The sequence below is a fragment of the Onychomys torridus genome, chromosome 11 (genome assembly GCF_903995425.1).
Source record: "Onychomys torridus chromosome 11, mOncTor1.1, whole genome shotgun sequence".
Taxonomy (NCBI): domain Eukaryota; kingdom Metazoa; phylum Chordata; class Mammalia; order Rodentia; family Cricetidae; genus Onychomys; species Onychomys torridus.
Genome location: NC_050453.1, coordinates 21,522,512 through 21,540,484, shown reverse-complemented (window position 1 = coordinate 21,540,484; position 17,973 = coordinate 21,522,512). Strand labels below are relative to the sequence as shown.

The 17,973-nt window shown below is 44.7% G+C and overlaps 1 protein-coding gene across 2 annotated transcripts in view; it reads right to left on the bottom strand.

Annotated features, from left to right (window-relative positions):
- Cadm3 (cell adhesion molecule 3) overlaps nt 1-9,497 on the bottom strand; it is a 32,487-nt gene extending 22,990 nt beyond the window's left edge. Inside the window, exon 1 of one of the 2 annotated variants that reach the window (XM_036202106.1) lies at nt 9,216-9,497. In XM_036202106.1, the coding sequence (XP_036057999.1) occupies nt 9,216-9,297 (82 nt within the window). In that variant the 5' untranslated portion in view covers nt 9,298-9,497. The remainder of the gene's footprint in view (nt 1-9,215) is intronic. The other variant, XM_036202107.1, reaches the window with a different exon arrangement.
- Nucleotides 9,498-17,973: the final 8,476 nt, after the last annotated feature.

Genomic DNA, 17,973 nt, shown 5'->3' with positions numbered 1-17,973 from the left:
ATAGGATGGTACCTGAGATGATGACAGTGTTTCTCAGGGTCTGGTCCCTCATCTCCTCATGCCTTGCCACTGTGGTCACATTCTTCAGAAATCAGGGCAGGTTGGATGTGGGCTGTGTATTCTGGTACAATAGCCAAGAGCCTGGTTTTTTGTTTTTTTTGTTTTTTCCCTAAAGTTCTGGGTGCCCCCTTAACCTGAGCAAATAAAATTTGTTATTTCTCTCACACACACATGCACAGACTAGAACTGTGGCAAATATGCACCCCTCATACTTCAGGAAAGCATTTGGGCTCTTCCAGAGGACTGAGTTCAATTCCCAGCACCTACCTGGCAGCTCACAACTAACTGTCTATAACTTCTGTTCTAGGGGATCCAAAACTCTTCCACAGACATACATGCTGGCAAAACACCAATGTACATAAAATACAAATAAATAAATTAGAAAAAAAGAAGTAGGAAAGGAAACATAACAGAATTGAACATGGAACTCATTTAGTGCCTTGGAAGGGCATGGAGAGATATGAATTGAGACTGAGCATGCAAAGAACAGATTTCCTGAGGGTGAGAGATCTCTCAAGTCTGGCTTCCAACATGTTTCTTCCATCCTGCCATTCCTATCTGGTGCCTGGATAACCTGACCTGTCTGCATGCACATGCAAACTCCCTTTCTTGCAGGGTTCCAGCCCAACCATTGCTGTTTAGGTGGTGCTTTAGATCTTTCAGGGTGATGACTTGGTGTGGAAGGATAACAATGCTGTGGAAAAGCTTAATTTGTTATGAGGCAGGCAGGAAAGCATTTATCTCTGCTGGTTCTGATATTCCTGACTTGTTTTTACTGTTTCCCTTCACTGGATGATCAGAGGCAGGGTGTGAATGACAGGTTCAGGGCAATGGTTAGGAGTGTTACATGAAGAAAAATGTGTTCCGCTCTACACACCCACTCACACTACTCTAGTTTCCCTGATTCCCCTAAGCCTAAATGAGACTCTCTCCCCTTCATTCTTATCACTTGAAAAAGAAAATCTGTATTTTTAAGAGTTCCTCATTGTACATGCTAGCCTTACTTTGTGCTTTTCTGGGAGTTTAACTCTTCTATGAGACAGACACATTCTTCCAAGTCTACAAATCTCACAGTCCCCAAAATGGCAAATAATGTTGTTTTGACAGAAAGGTCCCTCCTTCTCTCTTTTTAAACCTCCATTGAGTGTCTCCTCTTTGCTCCCTAAAATGCTTGCATTTTCCACCTTGGTCATCCTTTTTCTCTCCTTCAGCATGTGTCCTTCAACACACTATGATTCTCATTATTCATAAGCCTGTTTTTATTTTTATTTTCTGTCACAGACACACAGCTTTTATTATGACCCAGATACAGAGCCCCTTTTGCATGCTCATATTAATCAGAACCCCTCACTTCCAGAAAACCATATGGCTTAACCTCAGAGCTTCCCCCCAAAGCAGAATTTAGTCTCTTTCTTCTGTTCAGACTCCCCAGGAAAGGACCAGAATCCTCTCCTCTCCGGGGCTGAGGCTTAGTCCATCTGTCACTGACATTGGACTCCAGGGCTTGGAAACCAGAAAAGACTTGGCATTAACAGCAGTTGAGGATAAATGAAAACATGGAAGGCTCAGGGGCTTAGTGATGCTGGGTTTTATTTTTGTGTGAGATTATAAGATGCAAGTTGGAGGGGGAACATATACTATGTTCTTTGGAAAAATGTCATTATTAGGAAGTGTAAGAACTAGTGAGTGCCACTGTCCCACTGTAATTTTATATTTGTTGAGTGACAAATGGTTAGGAGCAGATGGCAAAACTGGCCCTTCATTTTATAATGGAAGAACTTGGCCTCAGGTTCTTGAGAGGATGGACATGATGGCAAGTTCCACATTGCCTGTCACTGATGCACTCAGAGTTTTCCTGCGTGTCTAGAGGGTATGAAATATTTAAATCAGAGGCTCCATAAACAAATTCATATTTAGGAACTTCCTAACCTGGGTCAAGCTCTGGGGGAAGCAAAGGGCCAAGGCATAGAAGGTAAACTAAACAAACAAACACATGGAGCAAGGTGCTGCCTATTCTGAATATCACCTGATATTTAAAGTACTAGCTCTTCATGCTACTTTGCTAATGTTTGAGACCATTTAGAAGACAAGGAAGAGAGACAGGAGGTAGTGGTCAACTTATAGACAAACGGCTGGGACACAGGTTTCCATCACATTTTCTTTTCCCCAGGGCAAGGTGATACTCCTGACCTTCTTGACCCTGAGCTAAAAGTAAATGAGCTAAAGGTGTTTATAATTAGCAATCAATACACAATTAGTACAAGTCTAGCTAGGGAAGAGAAACATAAGTCTTTAGCAAATGCAGGCTAATATATATATATTTCTCCTGGACACCTTCCCAGATGTAAGATTCCACACAGAGATGAAGGACATACTGAAAAAATTAAAAAATCTCTGCATTTGAATCCTTCTTGAAACAGGTCTTCTCTTCACTAGGGCAGAGTGCTCAGGGAAATGAGTGGATGCAAGATACTCCAGCTGTTGCTGTAACCCCAGCCCTATCTTCCAGAAGGCTGGCTCATAGAGATAAATCACTTACATTATCTGCCCTTGATGAATGAAGCCTCTTCTTGCTTCAAGTGAGGAAATGAAGGAGACACCCTGGAAATTCATTTGGATATCCTGTTTCCTAGACACTTCTCTAGGTCATTCATGTAGAAATTGACATGAGATAGTTTAGACTCCTGGCTAGGTGGGTGGCACTTGATGTCATCAAATTATTGGCAGATGTGTAGGAGAGTCCATCTTAAAGATGCAGCTACTGAGATTTGGCAAAGGACATGAATGCAGGATGGGATATTTATGTTTAAGGCAATTTTTCTCCATAAAAGATGGCTATGAAAGTGGAATAAATGACTCAGGGTTCTGATATTTAGTTTCTATGCCTCACATATGTTAGGGTTCTCTATTACCTAGTTTCAAATGTTATTACATGTCATGTTTGTAATACTGAGGTCCAGGACAGAAGGAAAGCAAGCATTATAGCAGGACAGGTAGATCTGACATCAGATTCAGGGTGCCACTGAGGACTGCATGCTTATGACTGAGGAGGACTCATTCTACACTCCACATTGGTGGAGTATACGTGACCATTGTACAGGAGCAATGCCATTTCAACCTAAAACACAACATCTCTAGTTCTGTTTTTAACTGTAGTTCCAGCTACAGGAAAACAGTTATCTCAAGGCCAGCTGAGGACACTGTAGACCCCAGTTTTCCTGAACATCCATAACCTGAGAATTACTTTTCTGGCTCCTTCCTAGAGGTGATTAGTCATGAGGACTTGCCATATCTCTGTAACAGGGTTTGGACTCCCTTTTAAAATATCAGGGCCACATGTGTTTCTGACAGGGGGAGGAATAAATAGTTCAGCCAGTTCTGAGGACTGCACTGCCAGAGCAGAGATCATAAAGCGAAAGGTAGAGCAGGACCATGGAGAGCAACAAGCAGTGCCTGGAGTGTCGCCATGAGGGGCCAGCACCATGGAGAGCTCAAAGCACAGGTAGTGTATTTGAAAAAGGACTTGGGACTTGGCATCACAAGTTAAGGCTCTAGTGCTCACAGAACTTAACGCCCGATTTCTGTGAGGATCATGCTGCATCCATCATTTTTTTCCCCCTAAAGGACTTCGTTTGCTGTATGCACTCAGGATTTCGAGGACCACCAGCAGACTTAGTTTTTGATCATTAGCAAGTAAGTGTTAGTGGTGATGAAGGAGGTTTTAATTTGCTACAAGTTATTAAAAATATAGTTAGGACTGTTGTCTAATGAAGGAAATAACATACAGTTCCTGTGAACCATGACCTCCAGAAACACTAGGATACAAAGGAGCCAAAATGTGTGTAAGCATCAGATATGTTATATGGCATGCCCAAATGTTTTGATTATCTCCAATTTTCTCTAAGTAGTTAATATTTGATGATGCAAGGAGAAGAGACATGGGACCAGGCCTTTTAAGATAAGTGGTGCCCACTGGGCAGTGGTGGTACACGCCTTTAATCCCAGTACTCTGGAGGCAGAGGCAGGCGGATTGCCATAAGTTCCAGGCCAGCCTGGGCTACCAAGTAAGTTCCAGGCCAGCCAGAGCTGACACACAGAGAAACTCTGTCTCAAAAAACAAAACAAAATGATAATGGTGTCAACAGGGCTTAAAGCCCTCTGTTTTACTGGAGAAATTAGTCACTTGCTTTTATACTTAAGGTAATTTTGGTGAATTAATGAGTGAATTTTTAATACTTGCTGGTTCAATGATGAGTATGTAGCTTTAATGAGCCACTATGTATGGAAAAATATCTCAATAGTTGTATGGGGTCTACTCCTGAGAGATTTTTTTTCCCCAGAGATTTTTTTCCCCCAGGATCAGAATGAATGGACCTCCTTGTCATGTATAACAGTGAGCTGGGTTGGGATTTTGTTTGCATAGTTGTAAGAGCCTGAGCACCAGCTGCTTCTGACCTTATAGAGCCCCATCCCTTCTGCTGATCCTGGCAGCAGAGATGGGCCTTTGCTCTCGAGACATGATCTTCTCCATTTTATAATGATATCATGTTTATCCTTAATTTGACTGAGTTCTTAGAGACTTGAAACTTTTCCTAGTGGCTTACCAGACTTCTCTCTCTCTCTCTCTCTCCCCCCACCTCTCTCTCCCTCTCTCCCTCTCTTCCTCCCTCTGTCTTATATGCATCCCTATGGGGATTGAGATTGCTATTCTCACAGTCTATGGATGGACATCTAGGACATGACCCCATACAGGAAGCAAAATGTTCCAGTATATTGGTCCGTAGCCAATGGTTAAACAGGAAGCCCTAGACTCTAAAAATAAAAATAAAAGAAGATCTTGGGCTAGAGTAGAGATTAGTGGTGGAGAGTTTGTCTGGAATTCACGAGTCTACAGTTTAAATCCCCCAAACTACAGAGAAAAAAATACAAACAAAAAGAGAAGATATAATTACTCCAATTTTCTAATACTCTGGATTTTTCATTCAGCAAAAAACTGACTGCTTCCAGGAGAATCAGGAGCTTAGATTGCCATCCTTAGATGACGTTTCTTTACTGAGACTCAGATTAAAAAAAAAAAAAAAAAGATTGTGGAGCCAGTAGGCAGCTCCACCAGAGTAGGAAACAGTGAAGGATGTGACTAGGCACAGCCCCAAGGGTTTTCTTTCTCTGACAACTGTGAGATTCTTACCCTACCACATGACTTAAGAAAAAGCAGCTTTAAACACCATTCTACATATCAGATAAAAAAAAAAAGTACAGTGAGTAGCAGCCAGAAATGTCTAAGACCAATCTAAGGATTCACAGAGCAATGGCATCATGTCCCGTCTGCTATTTCAAAATGACCAGAAAACCAAAAAGATGCCATCTGTGGAATTTTATGGCTGCAGAACTATGAGTCACCCACTTCAAGTGGATGCTGAATATCTCTAGCATGTCAGTGCTGAAACTGGACCATGTCTTCTTTCCTCAGTTGGAAGAGAGAAGAGAGGAAGCCCAAGAGCGCTCTGATGGCCTAGCTGACTTTCAGTGGAGGGCAGAGAATTTTGGACTGTAGCAAAAGCCAGGTGTAGCTTAAAGAATACAGAGAACCCAAGAATGGGTCAAAGGCTAATGAATGAGAAATCAGGGTCCCAGAGAAAACTACCAAAACCAACAGTGCCACCTAGGCCTAGGCCAAACTTAGGATAAGGTGTCTGGTCATAATTTCTGGGTAGCCTTTCAGCATCCTATATTAGACAAACTGAATATTCAATGAATTAACTATGTCACGTTTGTGTCTCTCTGATGGCCTCTACTTCCTTGTGTCAGATGAGGTACAAAACTTAAGGGAGAGTGTGTCCTTCCCAAGAGTTCTAGCTGGAACCAAGAAGAGAACAGAAATAAAAACAGACAGAACTCTTACAGCTATAACAAGGAACAGAAACTCAATGGAGCAGATCTGCCAAGCAGATCCGTGGGCAGCACTACAGAGAATGTTGGGCTTCTCCGGCACATTGGGCATGATCTCCACACTGGGCATCTGGCCAGGGGGCTGCAGAATGCATGGCAGTGGACAGAAGGTCATTGGGAAGGAAAAAAATGTGTGTGTGGGACAGTTAAAGGTTAAGTTTCTATAACCTGGGCTGAAGCAAAGCATGGTTGTCTATCTACTGGGTTAAATCACTGTACTGAAAATAACCTGGGAATAAAGAACCGTAAGAAGGCTGGTCACAATATTGAATGTCAAACTGCTCACCAGAGACATGACCACAGGGTGCCTTAAGTTCACAGGCCTTGTGTTTCTCAAACTGTAGCTGCCAACGTCTGCCAGTACTAGTGGAGAAAGACCAGAAGGGCGGGCAGGTGGCAAATTCCTCAGCTTGTGGCCATAGCACTAATGGCTAGGTTCAGATAGCATTTGCTGGCCCTGCCTTGTTTCAGCTTCTCAATCCCGCTCATCTTTATGAGTCTTAAATATTTATGCTGTGCCCAAGGGAGCTTTACACCTCAACAGCACATGAAGTTTGTTTTTCTTATTCTCAGTGGAATTAGCCTTCCAGTCATAGCACCTTTGACCATCTAACCTTCAGTGTGCTGGACTATCTTATTCTGAAGTCTTCACTCTGAATCTCTCCCAGTCTGGGTCAAACATGACAGGCTGAGTTAAATATTACCTAGCACCCTGCTCAGGAGCCCCAGGAACTCAGGGGTGCTAGACACATCTTCATGATGCTAATCAGAATGGCCTTCAGGACTGGCATTCATGAGTGTATAATTATGCACTTATTTCCCATCACTGGGGGCTCACTTCTTAGATTCAGAATTCAAGGTACAGAATTAATTTAATAGAGAATACCTGATAGCTATGTTTCAGACATCAGTGCAAGTATGCACTCTACACAGATGTTAAGGAGGCTTCACTGGATTTTTCTTTGAAAAGGGTATCCTAACTCTCTCTCCCTTTTCCTGCCCCATTCTCTTCAGTTCTTCATACAGAAATTACATCTTTTCCCTCTTTCCTCTAAGCTTCTGTTCTTACGGTATTTCTAAGCTGAGAAATACCGTACTTGGACTTGAAGATCAGTTAGGGGCTAGGCACCCAAGTTGAAGACCAAGAAAGAGCCATCATGCACTGGGTGAAGGAAGATGTGGTTACCGAACAGGTTTACTCCAGTTTCTGCTATTCATGTTCTAGAAGGAGAAAAGCCTGAAGCTTACTGACATGACCTTTTCATCTTTTCAGGTCTTAGGTTGGCACTCTTAGCTCCCATTGCTAAGGGATGGTAGTTTGGGCACTTGCCTCTTTGATGCAGCTGTGAGTATGGAGAAGCCAGGGGCTCCACTGAAAGTTAAGGCCTTATAGGAGACTCATTACTGAGGCACAAACATCCAGTGTCTTTTTGTTTTTGTTTTTTTTGCCTTACACTAAGCCCACGGTGCCCCAGGACTGCTCATCTCCTCTGTGAGTAGGGTCACCAGTGCAGTCCTCTGGGAACAGGGATTCCATGTACAAGGGAAGAGACTGCCATCTCTGTGGTGACAGTAGGAACTCCCTTCAGGGAGTTTGGGGAGTACAGAGTGGAAGGAGTCAGCCAACCAACTATAGAGAGGGGATCCCCAGGGTCCCCACACCAGGGGAAGCTCCTTTACCAGGATGGAGACAAGATAAGGGGAGGAGGTCAGGCAAGGTGGAGCTATTATTCCTCCAGCACCCTGGCTCCCAGCCGGCTTTCCTGAGATGAAATTCTCTACATCATCCTCCCCAGTTCCAACCCCTCCCCTCTCCACCCCGCCCCGCCCTGTGCCCATCCCTGCTGGCCACTGGGTCCATCGCCCAGGAACCACCTCCCCTTTCTCCTCCCCTGCGGTTCTTTCTGTTTTTTTTTTTTTTTTTTCTTCCCCCGTTGGCATCTGGCCGGGCATAGCCACCACCCTCCCTCTACTCTCCCTACTTCCCCTTGCTCCGCAGAGGTCCGGTTCCGGTACCCTTCCCCTTCCCCCACCCAGCCCACCTCTGACAGGCCCAGGAAGAGAGGAGGAGGATGCATTCCTTTAGTCCCTCAGTCCTCCCTCCTCCGGGGACCTGAGGCTCTGAGCTGGGGCGCCCTTCTTCTCATTTCTACACAGTTCTTCAAGCCACTCCATTAACCACCAGCAGCCTTTAAGAAGGCTGAGGTGCCCCCACAGCGCTGACCTACATAGCCTGGCCTGGGGCGGGAGGGGCTCTTCCCCAAGTCCCCTCTCCCTTGGCCCCGCCTCCTTTCTTCACCCCCCAACTCCCTTCCTTCACCTCTTTACCTTTACAAACCCAAAAAGGTTTGAGTTGCAGACTGGGGCAAAGAGGCTAATCTGCTACTCCACCCTAAATTTGGAGAAATTGATGTTCAGCCCAGGAAAGCTTTGGGCTTCCATCGATCCTTTTCCCCAAATATCTTGCTCTCTCCTTTTGCTGCCCCGCACCCAAGTATAGGTTTCCTTTCCCACATTTGCCACCACCAGGACTAGAGCCAAACTGGGCCCCCTCCGCCCAGTGTTGTTGTTTTGCTCCAAGGAGAAGCCCCCTCTCCTTTGCCCACGCCCCCCTCGACAGCCTCACCCAGGCCCCCTTCCCTGCCCACTCAGAGCTCCGCGGCGGGTGGGGGACGCGCGGGGGAGCAGAAATGTTTGCATACAGCAGTTTGGGGGATCGTTCTGGCCACCCAACCCCTACAGACATACATACACAAACACCCAACACACGCCCTGACTGAAACAGCGACAAATCTCACTCCGCCCCCAACACACACTGACACAGACATACACACAGACTCTGACACAGAAACGCAGCACCAGACACCAACATAGACGCGCACACCCAGACACACACGGACATCAACACATCCAGACCCCGGCTGCTCAAAATAGACAGCAACCCCCCGAGATCCAGACCCCTGCTGCACACATAGACACACACAGTCGGCCGTGTGCATACATAGGAGGGTGCACACGCCGGCACACCCCACGGTCCTCAGAGACAGCGATGCTCAGAGACAGACACAAGGGTATTCCAAGAGGCTGGCGACTTGAACCCTTGCTTCCAAACAAAGCCAACAGGCTCCCTGCGCCCGACTCCCAATCTGAACCCCCACCTCGGGGCACTGGTCACCTCCCCTGGCGCCGCCCCCTCCCTCACTCACCGTCCTGGGAAAGATTGGCCCCGCCGGGTGCCCAGGAGCAGGCGAGAAGCAGGAGCAGGGGCAGGGCGGAAGGGGCCCCCATCGCGCTTCCTGGCCACCTCCCCGGTTGGGCGCTGGCAAGCCTGGATCTCCGGGGACTGGGGCCGGGTGCACTGGGTAGACGGCGTCGCTGTCCAAAAGGGCGCCCCCGGAACGGCTTCCAAGCCCGGGGCCGAGGCGGGTACCGGGAGGGAGCCGGCGCTGCTGCAGTCGCCGGGATTAAATAGGGCGCTCGGAGCAAACCATTCGGTTGGAGGTGGAGGGGGGGTGGCGGGGGGCTGGGCTGGTGGCGGGGGGGCCTGGATGCCGCATTCCCTACTCCCCCCCAACTCCCACACCCCCTCCGCGCTTTTGTGGTGCCTTCCATCTTCTCCCCCGGGAGCTCCTCCAGCACCACTCGGGTGTGGAGCAAAGGGAGGGAGCTGGCTCAGCAGTAGGACCCCACGCGCACCCCTCTTAGGCTTGGGGTGGAGAGAGGGGAGGTGGGCAGGGCGGTGGGCCAGCTGGCGAGAGCGTCCACTGCAGGCCTGGGCAAGGGCGTGCCCACTAGCCTGAGATCCTCCGGCCCCGCCTTCTCCTTAGGCAACCGGGATCCCCAAAGCTAGGACACCCCTATCAGCACTGTGACCAAGGATACCTCCCCAGGGTACCTCCTTACTCAAGCTATTCTCCTAAGAGTTAACTTCCTCAGTTCCTCTTCCTCAAGATCCTCTTACTTATCTATCCAGCAACAATTTGTGACTCCAGGTAACCTCCTTTGCAAAGCAGACCCAAGGAAGCCACGGAACTCAATCTCTCTTAAGCCTTCCTCAAAGACATCATCCCAAACACTAAAGCAAGGAAGTGTCCTGCAAAGTAACTTGGTGTTCTCTCTTGGGCCCCTTACCCCCAGCTACCCTTCAATACCCCTTCTTCTCAGTCTTTTAGAGACTCTTACCTTCTCAACTTTTAGCTAGTAAGAACCCATGTTGAAAGACAGACCCACAAATCCTCTTATAGACCAAGAAACGTTGTAAAGAATTCAGCTCTTATCTTTAAGATTATATAGAAGATAGTGTGCTTGCTACACTCAAGGGTCCCAAGTCCCCAGTGTTTGCTGTTCTTCGAGTTTGTCTCTGGAAGAGTTTTTGGTACGTTTCAGAAAAGGATCTTTCTGGGTTAGTTTTGTTGGAATTTAGCTTTGGGGAATAAGTTTCTAAATTTTAGAATCCTGAAAATCAGCCAATTTTAGGTATGTTAAGAGTTCTTTAAAAAAAAAAAAAAATACCTGACCCAAAGGAAGTTAGCAGATCTAAGTCAGGTTTCGTATTCACTTAGATGCAGAAGACACAGCATGGGGCATCATGTGGAAGAGTGTGTGGTGCTTCATTCTAGAAGTGGCATGTTGGTGGGTGGCTTTAATAACACCTCCAGTCCATCTATCTTCTGTGTTGCCTTCTTGGGCTAGTCTTTAATGTTTGGGTAATCTTTCCTTCCCTATGTCAAGGTTTCTTAACTCTTGATGGTGATGTAGGTAATGCCCCTGTCATCTAAGAACTTGAAGACAGCCTGCAGAATATACTCTGTAACCAGTAAAGTCTTACCTAAATGACAGGCAATGAGGTTGAGGCTGAGAGTGTACTGTTCAGGGAACCCCTGCAGGTTGGTCTGGGTATGCTCTAATATTTTTCTCTTACTGTTTCTGGATAAGAAATCTGCTTGCTTCTTGGACACTTCTTGACTATCTGGGTGGTTATTATTTTTTCCTAGACAATATTGAACAAGGTCTGACTTGACCTGCGTTGGTGACTCCAACAGTTGCCTCCTTGAGATCTGAGCAGTGAAGATGGAGTAACATGTATTGCAGGGACATGGAGACACGGATGTTAACAGAGAGAGGAGACTGGCCAGAGTGAGGTGAGATTGTAGGGAGGTTACACTTCTTGATGGAGGTGGGACTAGGTTGGTGTGAGGTTGGTTGTGATCAGAAAAGGAAGGGGTGTGGTAAACCAAAACAAAACCCAACAACAGAACAAAGCAAAGTGAAACAAAACAGACTATCAGCCTTGGTGGGAAGGATTGGCCTTTTCTGGTTAAAAAGTTCTTGATGGATAAGGATTAACTTATATTTGAGCTAGAAGAGACGTTAGCCTTGGCTATCAACTAAGTGGGATTTAGAGAGGAGAGGGTAAGGGAGGTGTGGAGGTGAGTTAGGTGGGGGTAGGCGGGATGTGGGATTAAGTCCCGAAGTCCTTTAATTAACCATCTTTTCCATCTGCTGCAACACAGCCATCCCCTTCTGCCTGTCCTTAATTCTCTGATGATTGCTGCTCTGGCCCCGCCCTCTACTGTAAGGGGTGGGTACCGGGGGGGGGGGGGGGGAGGAAGGAGAGCTGTTTGGGAGAGACAGTATTAAGGCTAGCAAATGAGACTCTGGGATGTTCTTTGTCTACTGGCTCCTCTTCCTTGCATTGCATCATCAGTATGAGTTTGGCAGCCTTTTAGGTCTTGATGATACAAAGTTGCCGTTGGCTTTTTGGAATTATGGAATAAAAAACGTATTGGAGCTGCAAAGGACCTTTAAGATCATCCCTTTAAATGGGGCCTTTGTTGAACAGATGAGATAAACGAAGCTCAGAAGCCAAGAGGCTGTCTGCGTTCAACAGCTAGCTAGTGAAGGCTGACAGGCCAGGAGGAAGGGACAGATAGGAAGTACCCTCTGAAGGCAGGAGGGGTGAGGAGAATGAGACCCAGAAACTGAAAGCGGTGTCCAATTTGAAGAGTTCCCTTCTCCTGCTTACTTCAGAATGGCAGTTCCTCCTACAAAGGATGCATGCCATTCAGAAGAACCCATTCTCTACAATTCTTCTATTGCCTTGTCTGCTTCAGCCCCTTGCATCTTACATGCATGTCGTTTGCTTAGGAAAAGGGCTTTACAAAGAAAGACTGACCTACAAGGATTATCCTCTCATAAAAATAGGTAGAACGTATCTGTGTTGGATTGTGATCTCTATGGTTACTCTCCACTTGAAAATGCTATGACATACAATTTGCATTTCCCAGAGACTTGCACAAGGTCTGAGGTGGGTTGTCTGTGGGATGACAGAGCTGGCAGCTACAGTGAAATTTGGGGAGAGCCAGAAAGGAGAGTGGAGAGGTTGAGTGTGGCCTCCTGCATGCCCTTGTCCACTCAGCAACAGACTGGGTATCTGGGGGTGTGGAATGTGATACTGGCATTGATGCCGGGCTAGACACAGCTGTGTGGGCCCTGGGCATTCCTTCCCCACGCAGCTTCTGCTCAAAGGGGAGAGAGAAGGAACTTAGCGTATAGAGGGCGAGTTTTCTGTGTTCTTCTGGAAGAGACCAGCAGCACCTATTGGGAAAAACACATCTTGAAAAGGTGTGACCCAGCCATCACTGTCACTCACATCCCTCCTCACACTCTGACCCTTCCCCTCTTTGACTATCAGTAGACTCTATGTAGGTTCCCACACTGCTTTCCTCTTCAATTTTCCACCCAGCTAAACCAGTACTTGCCAATACCACCCCTTACTTCTATTATCCAGCTTTAATTAACACCATCCTTAATAATAACCTCAGTACGAATTTTAATTCTAACCTTAATTGAATTCTAATTTTAATCCTAACCCTAATCTATTAACGATTCTAACTACCAGTCCTAATAGCACCCTCAATGTAATGATCAGTTTTAACTAGTAGCTTCACTCTAACCAGATTTGAACTAGTGACCAGGAAAGCAACGTGCACACGATTTAAAAAAAAAAAAAAATGGTCACAGATCCCACGGATTGAGAAGCCATCGTTTACAGCCTTCGTACTGAGTGCTTTATACACATTGCATCTCATGTGGGTACCAGAAGCTACCTAATGTGGTTAATTTATTAGTTCCATTACCAATGCAAAACATGGTGTAACATGATTGTATTTATAACCAATGGATCCACAGCTTGATCCATGACCCTATGCTCACCTCCTTTCTGCCACAAGTAATTCTGACCCAGGTTCTCCTAAAATCTTAACTAATACCCACTGGTTTGACTTCTTTCTACATATCAATACTGGTTTTGTTTTATTTTTAAATAAGTACCAGTACAAACTAGAGATAGAGCAAATTACAAAATCCTTGCATGTCCCTGCCCACAGACCCTATTGGCACTTTGAAACATTAAAGTAATTTATTGATGAAGTTAAAATATTCAGACTATAGAAAGAAACTAACTGCAGAGAAAAGCCTCCTCGCCTTCGCCTTCTCCGAGTAGCCATATTGCACAACCCCAGGGGGGCATCGTTCTAATTGGAGTTGTGTAACACGGCAGCACTACCTCCCACAGCTTTCCAGGCAAGCAGATAAAGTCAAGGTAAATAGCTACCAAATTCAATCGCCCTGTGTATGTGTATGACTTAGGCATGACAATCACTAGACACTTGGAATTTATAATTAGCAATAACTATTAGAGGCCAGACTCTCAGCTAAATTCTCTGCACTTATTGCACATTTTAATTTTCACATGTCCTCTGTGCAGTATTCGTCACCTCTATTACAGAAGAGGACAGTGGGGCCCGAAGAAGCCCGGTTTGCCCAGTGATGGGGAACGACAGACATACCAGGCCTCAAAGTCTACATTCTTAACTTTGTGCTTAGCCAGACAAGCTGCTCAGGGCTTGGCTCTGAAGGTCATGTGGGCTTAGTTCTTAATGTCAGAGAAGCGGAGGTGCCTGACATTAGACAAGAAGATGACCTATGAGGCTGTCGATAGTCTCAGATTGATAGAGGAGGCGACTATGTAAGGGGGAAGGGACCTGGATTACTATATTACAGAGGGAATATGAGTAAAAGACGAGAGAGCAGAAGGGAAATAGAGCAAATATGAGTGGAGACAGGGGAGATTGTTTTGTGATAAATTCAAGCAAAAATAAAATCATATAATAAATCTGTGTGTCACCACTACTCCAGCTACAGGCTGATTGATGTATTATGGAAAGACAGTAGACATATATAATCACCTGCAAACAAAAATGCACATTTTCAGTTGCATGGGGATCGCTAGCCTCTCCAGTGAAGTATTTCCACATGGCTCACCTTGAGTCTGTGTTCCAGCATTATCAACCTGCTTGTAATTTCCCAAACACACTTTGTTGTTTCATGCCTCAGTGTCTTTGCACATACTCCTCTCTATACCTGGATTGCCCATCTCATCAAGCCTGATGAAAATTGTGTTTATCCATCCAAACTTTGATTAGGTGCTACCACCTGTGTAAAGCCTTCCCCCCTGAGGGTAAGCTTATCTTTCTGGGTGCTACCATTGTATTAAATATATACTTCAACTATTACAATTCTCTCACTGTGTTGCCATGATTTCGTAATAATTTTCTTCTCTAACTGTGTACTCTCTGAGGGAAGGAGTGATATTTCATGAATCCATTATTCCCAGTGTAGAAACTAAAAATATACTAATTTTACTTAATTCTGAATTAAGCCAAATGACAGATTTACAAACAGGCTCAATAAACCATCTTCCCCATAAGCATATACATGCAGTTAACCACAATTCATTGGTATATTCCATACAGGTATGTATGCATTTGGTTATATGGAAATTCCATTTATAAACTGATTAGACTGATTCTAGAATACATTCACAAATAATTTTATCTATATAGGATACATTTTATAATTACTATAATTGATGTTAGAGCATGCTACTTGCCTATTTATTGTCTGTCATCTGGCATTCTAACCCAGAGTCTTAAGTTTGCTAGCCTGGCATTGTACTACTGAGCTACATTTCTAGCTGCATATAACTTTCTTTTGTATTGCTGTAGTTGTGGCAATCACTCATCCTTTAAACATCGTTTGTAATTTAGACCAATATCTTTAAGGATGCAAACTTTGTATATAAATTGGTGGTTCATTCTGAGCAATACAAAAGCTAAAGACCTGGCTGTAAAATAATAGTCAGTGGCTTATTGGCTGATTTTTGTGTTGCTTCCTAAGGGAATTCCCAAAGAAGAGTTCTAGAATACTTCTGAACAGTTACATCCTTTTGCATTTGTAAATATAGACTAAATACAGCAAGAGCCTTTATAAGCACATCTGGTGAACAAACATGCCCAGGCTGTGTAAGAACAACACCAACTTCTCTCCAGATCTGAACTCTACTCCCTAATCATTCTTTCTTTGGTTCGTAGTCTGATGAGGAGTTTCTATGTGGTGAACAATACAGGTTGAAAGAGTTTGGGTATTTTGTTGTGGCCTCTTAAGAAATTATATAAACAACTGCTTTCTTTCTTTCTTTCTTTCTTTCTTTCTTTCTTTCTTTCTTTCTTTCTTTCTTTCTTTCTTTCTTTCTTCCTTCCTTCCTTCCTTCCTTCCTTCCTTCCCTCCCTCCCTCCCTCCCTCCCTCCCTCCCTCCTTCCTTCCTCCCTCCCTCCCTCCTTCCCTCCCTCCCTCCCCCCACCTCTCTTTTGGAAACTTGCATTACAAGTAGCCCAGGCTGGCCTCTAACTTTTTAACTCCTGGTTCTCCTGCCTCTACTTCTTAAGTTCTAGGATTACAGGCATGTGCCTCCATGCCTAGCTAGATTTTTTAAATTACAAAATGAAATGCTCAGTAGATCAATTTTCTTATCCCATTTCCAAGCCCCACTCCAGTTTTGAACCACATTTACTATGACAAATAATACAAGATTCAAAGACAGGTTACTATTCTGGGGCACCAATACTTGATAGCTGAGACTATTCTAGCAGAAATGGTTACTTTTGAAAACCCTTACGTGAGGGTGAATTTTAAAATTCTGTTGCAAAATGTCAGTGTTTGGTAAGCAAAATATAAAGATGAGTAAGTCATGAAAACCACATTAGAGGAATTCATAGTCCCAAATAGAAGGCAAGCTTGCAAACACACATTCACCATGACAAGATGGTGTGGTAGAATGTATACATGAGGTACAGAGGAAGCAGAGGAGAAATGAAAATCAAACTTAAGAAAAAACAATGAGACAAGGAATTGGCCAGGTGCCAAAGGAATGAGAGACACGAAGGGGGGACCAGCATATGCAAAACTGGTGAAGCAGGTGAACACCAAAGCTGTGGCTAGACTCGCAGGGAATGCATGCTAGGTTGTTTTTTATTCTGCACACAAGCAGTCATTGAAGGGCTTAAGCAGAGAAATGTCAGAGCCAGATTTCCATCGTAGAGCGATAACACTGGCAGTGCTGGATAGATGGATAAGAACTGCCAAAGCCTGACCCCACTGGGTACCACAAAACCAGTACCATGACACTAAATAAGACCCGTTGAGTGTGGTCTTTGTCTTAGATCGCATGGGTAAAATAGAAAAAGTATCTAGAGCACCATTCTAGCACTTGAACCTAATGGTGTAGACAAGGCTTGTGCACATGGACATTGGTTCACAGCAACCTACATTTTGCGGAGTAGAATTAGTAGTAAGACTGACTGTTCCAGTTGCCATGGACAGAGCTTTGCTGCTAAAACTGGGATGTCTGGTCACTACTTCAGTTCCCAGAAGAAGTAGTCTGCACTCAGAAGCACTGATAGCCCATACCATGAATCAAGTCAAGGGCAGATTGGAGAGAGGGAAGAAAACTGAGTGAATTATTTTCTGTTTATGACCAATAGCAGTGACAAGGGTTAGAGGTGGTAGCTAGACCAATTGAATGGAAGGTGAGTTGAAAACCCAAGTAGCAAACAGAGGAGGGAAGGTTGATCTCTAGTCCTGGATTCCATCTTCATTCTCTTGAGATTTTGAGCTCTCTTTGATGGTAAAGAATGTTATAGGCTCAAACAATAAGCACTGTGAAAAGTTAATGTAAACACTTTTCACTCATGTGTAACTTTAATATATTCATACATATATTTATTTATTCAGCATTCATGGGATGCCTACTGTGTGCCTGGCATTTTGCATATTCTATATTATGTATTCTTTATGCAGAGCCTTATGGTATGTAATCAGTATTTCTTAAAGATGAGGAATTTGTGACTTGAACAATTTGGTAGTTTCTTATAAATTGTATGTTAAGTAATGAGGGTGATATCTTGAATGTGTGTATATATGCTCACATTCATGTGTGTGTGCTTACACATGCATGTGGATGCCAGAGATTGATGCTAGATTTCTTTCTCAACTATTCTCCATCTTATATTCAGGCAAGGTCTCTTACTAGAATACAAAACTCAATAATTTGGCTAGTGCAGCTAGCCAGACTGGTCTAGGAATCCCATCTCTTCTTCTGCCACACTGGGACTGAAAGGGCCATCACATCTGCCTGGCATATATCCAGATGCAGTCCATATACTACTGTGGCAAGAATTCTATCAACTAAGCCATCTCCTTAGCCCTGGAAATCTTAAGTGTCTTGAAAGCCTCTGGTCATTCCAGCATATCTTTCTTTGGCTGATCAAAAATGACTGACTTGGAGGTACTTACTCAAATAATTCAGATCCCCAGGATACTCTGGTTCCATGAGTTAATAATGAAAATTCCCGTCTTTAATGCCAAATGTTCATGGGTGATTCCTAGCCCCTGACAACCCTAAGAAACTGCTTGGTACAGGCTGCATCGCCTGACAAAGTTCATTGATTCCCAAGGAAACCATGTAAATACCTCATTAGAACAGTTCACAGGAATGGTTCACACTAAGAAACACCAGTGCCTTTTGACATTGAGTTTCTCAGTGCTTTCTCTCCACTGACTACA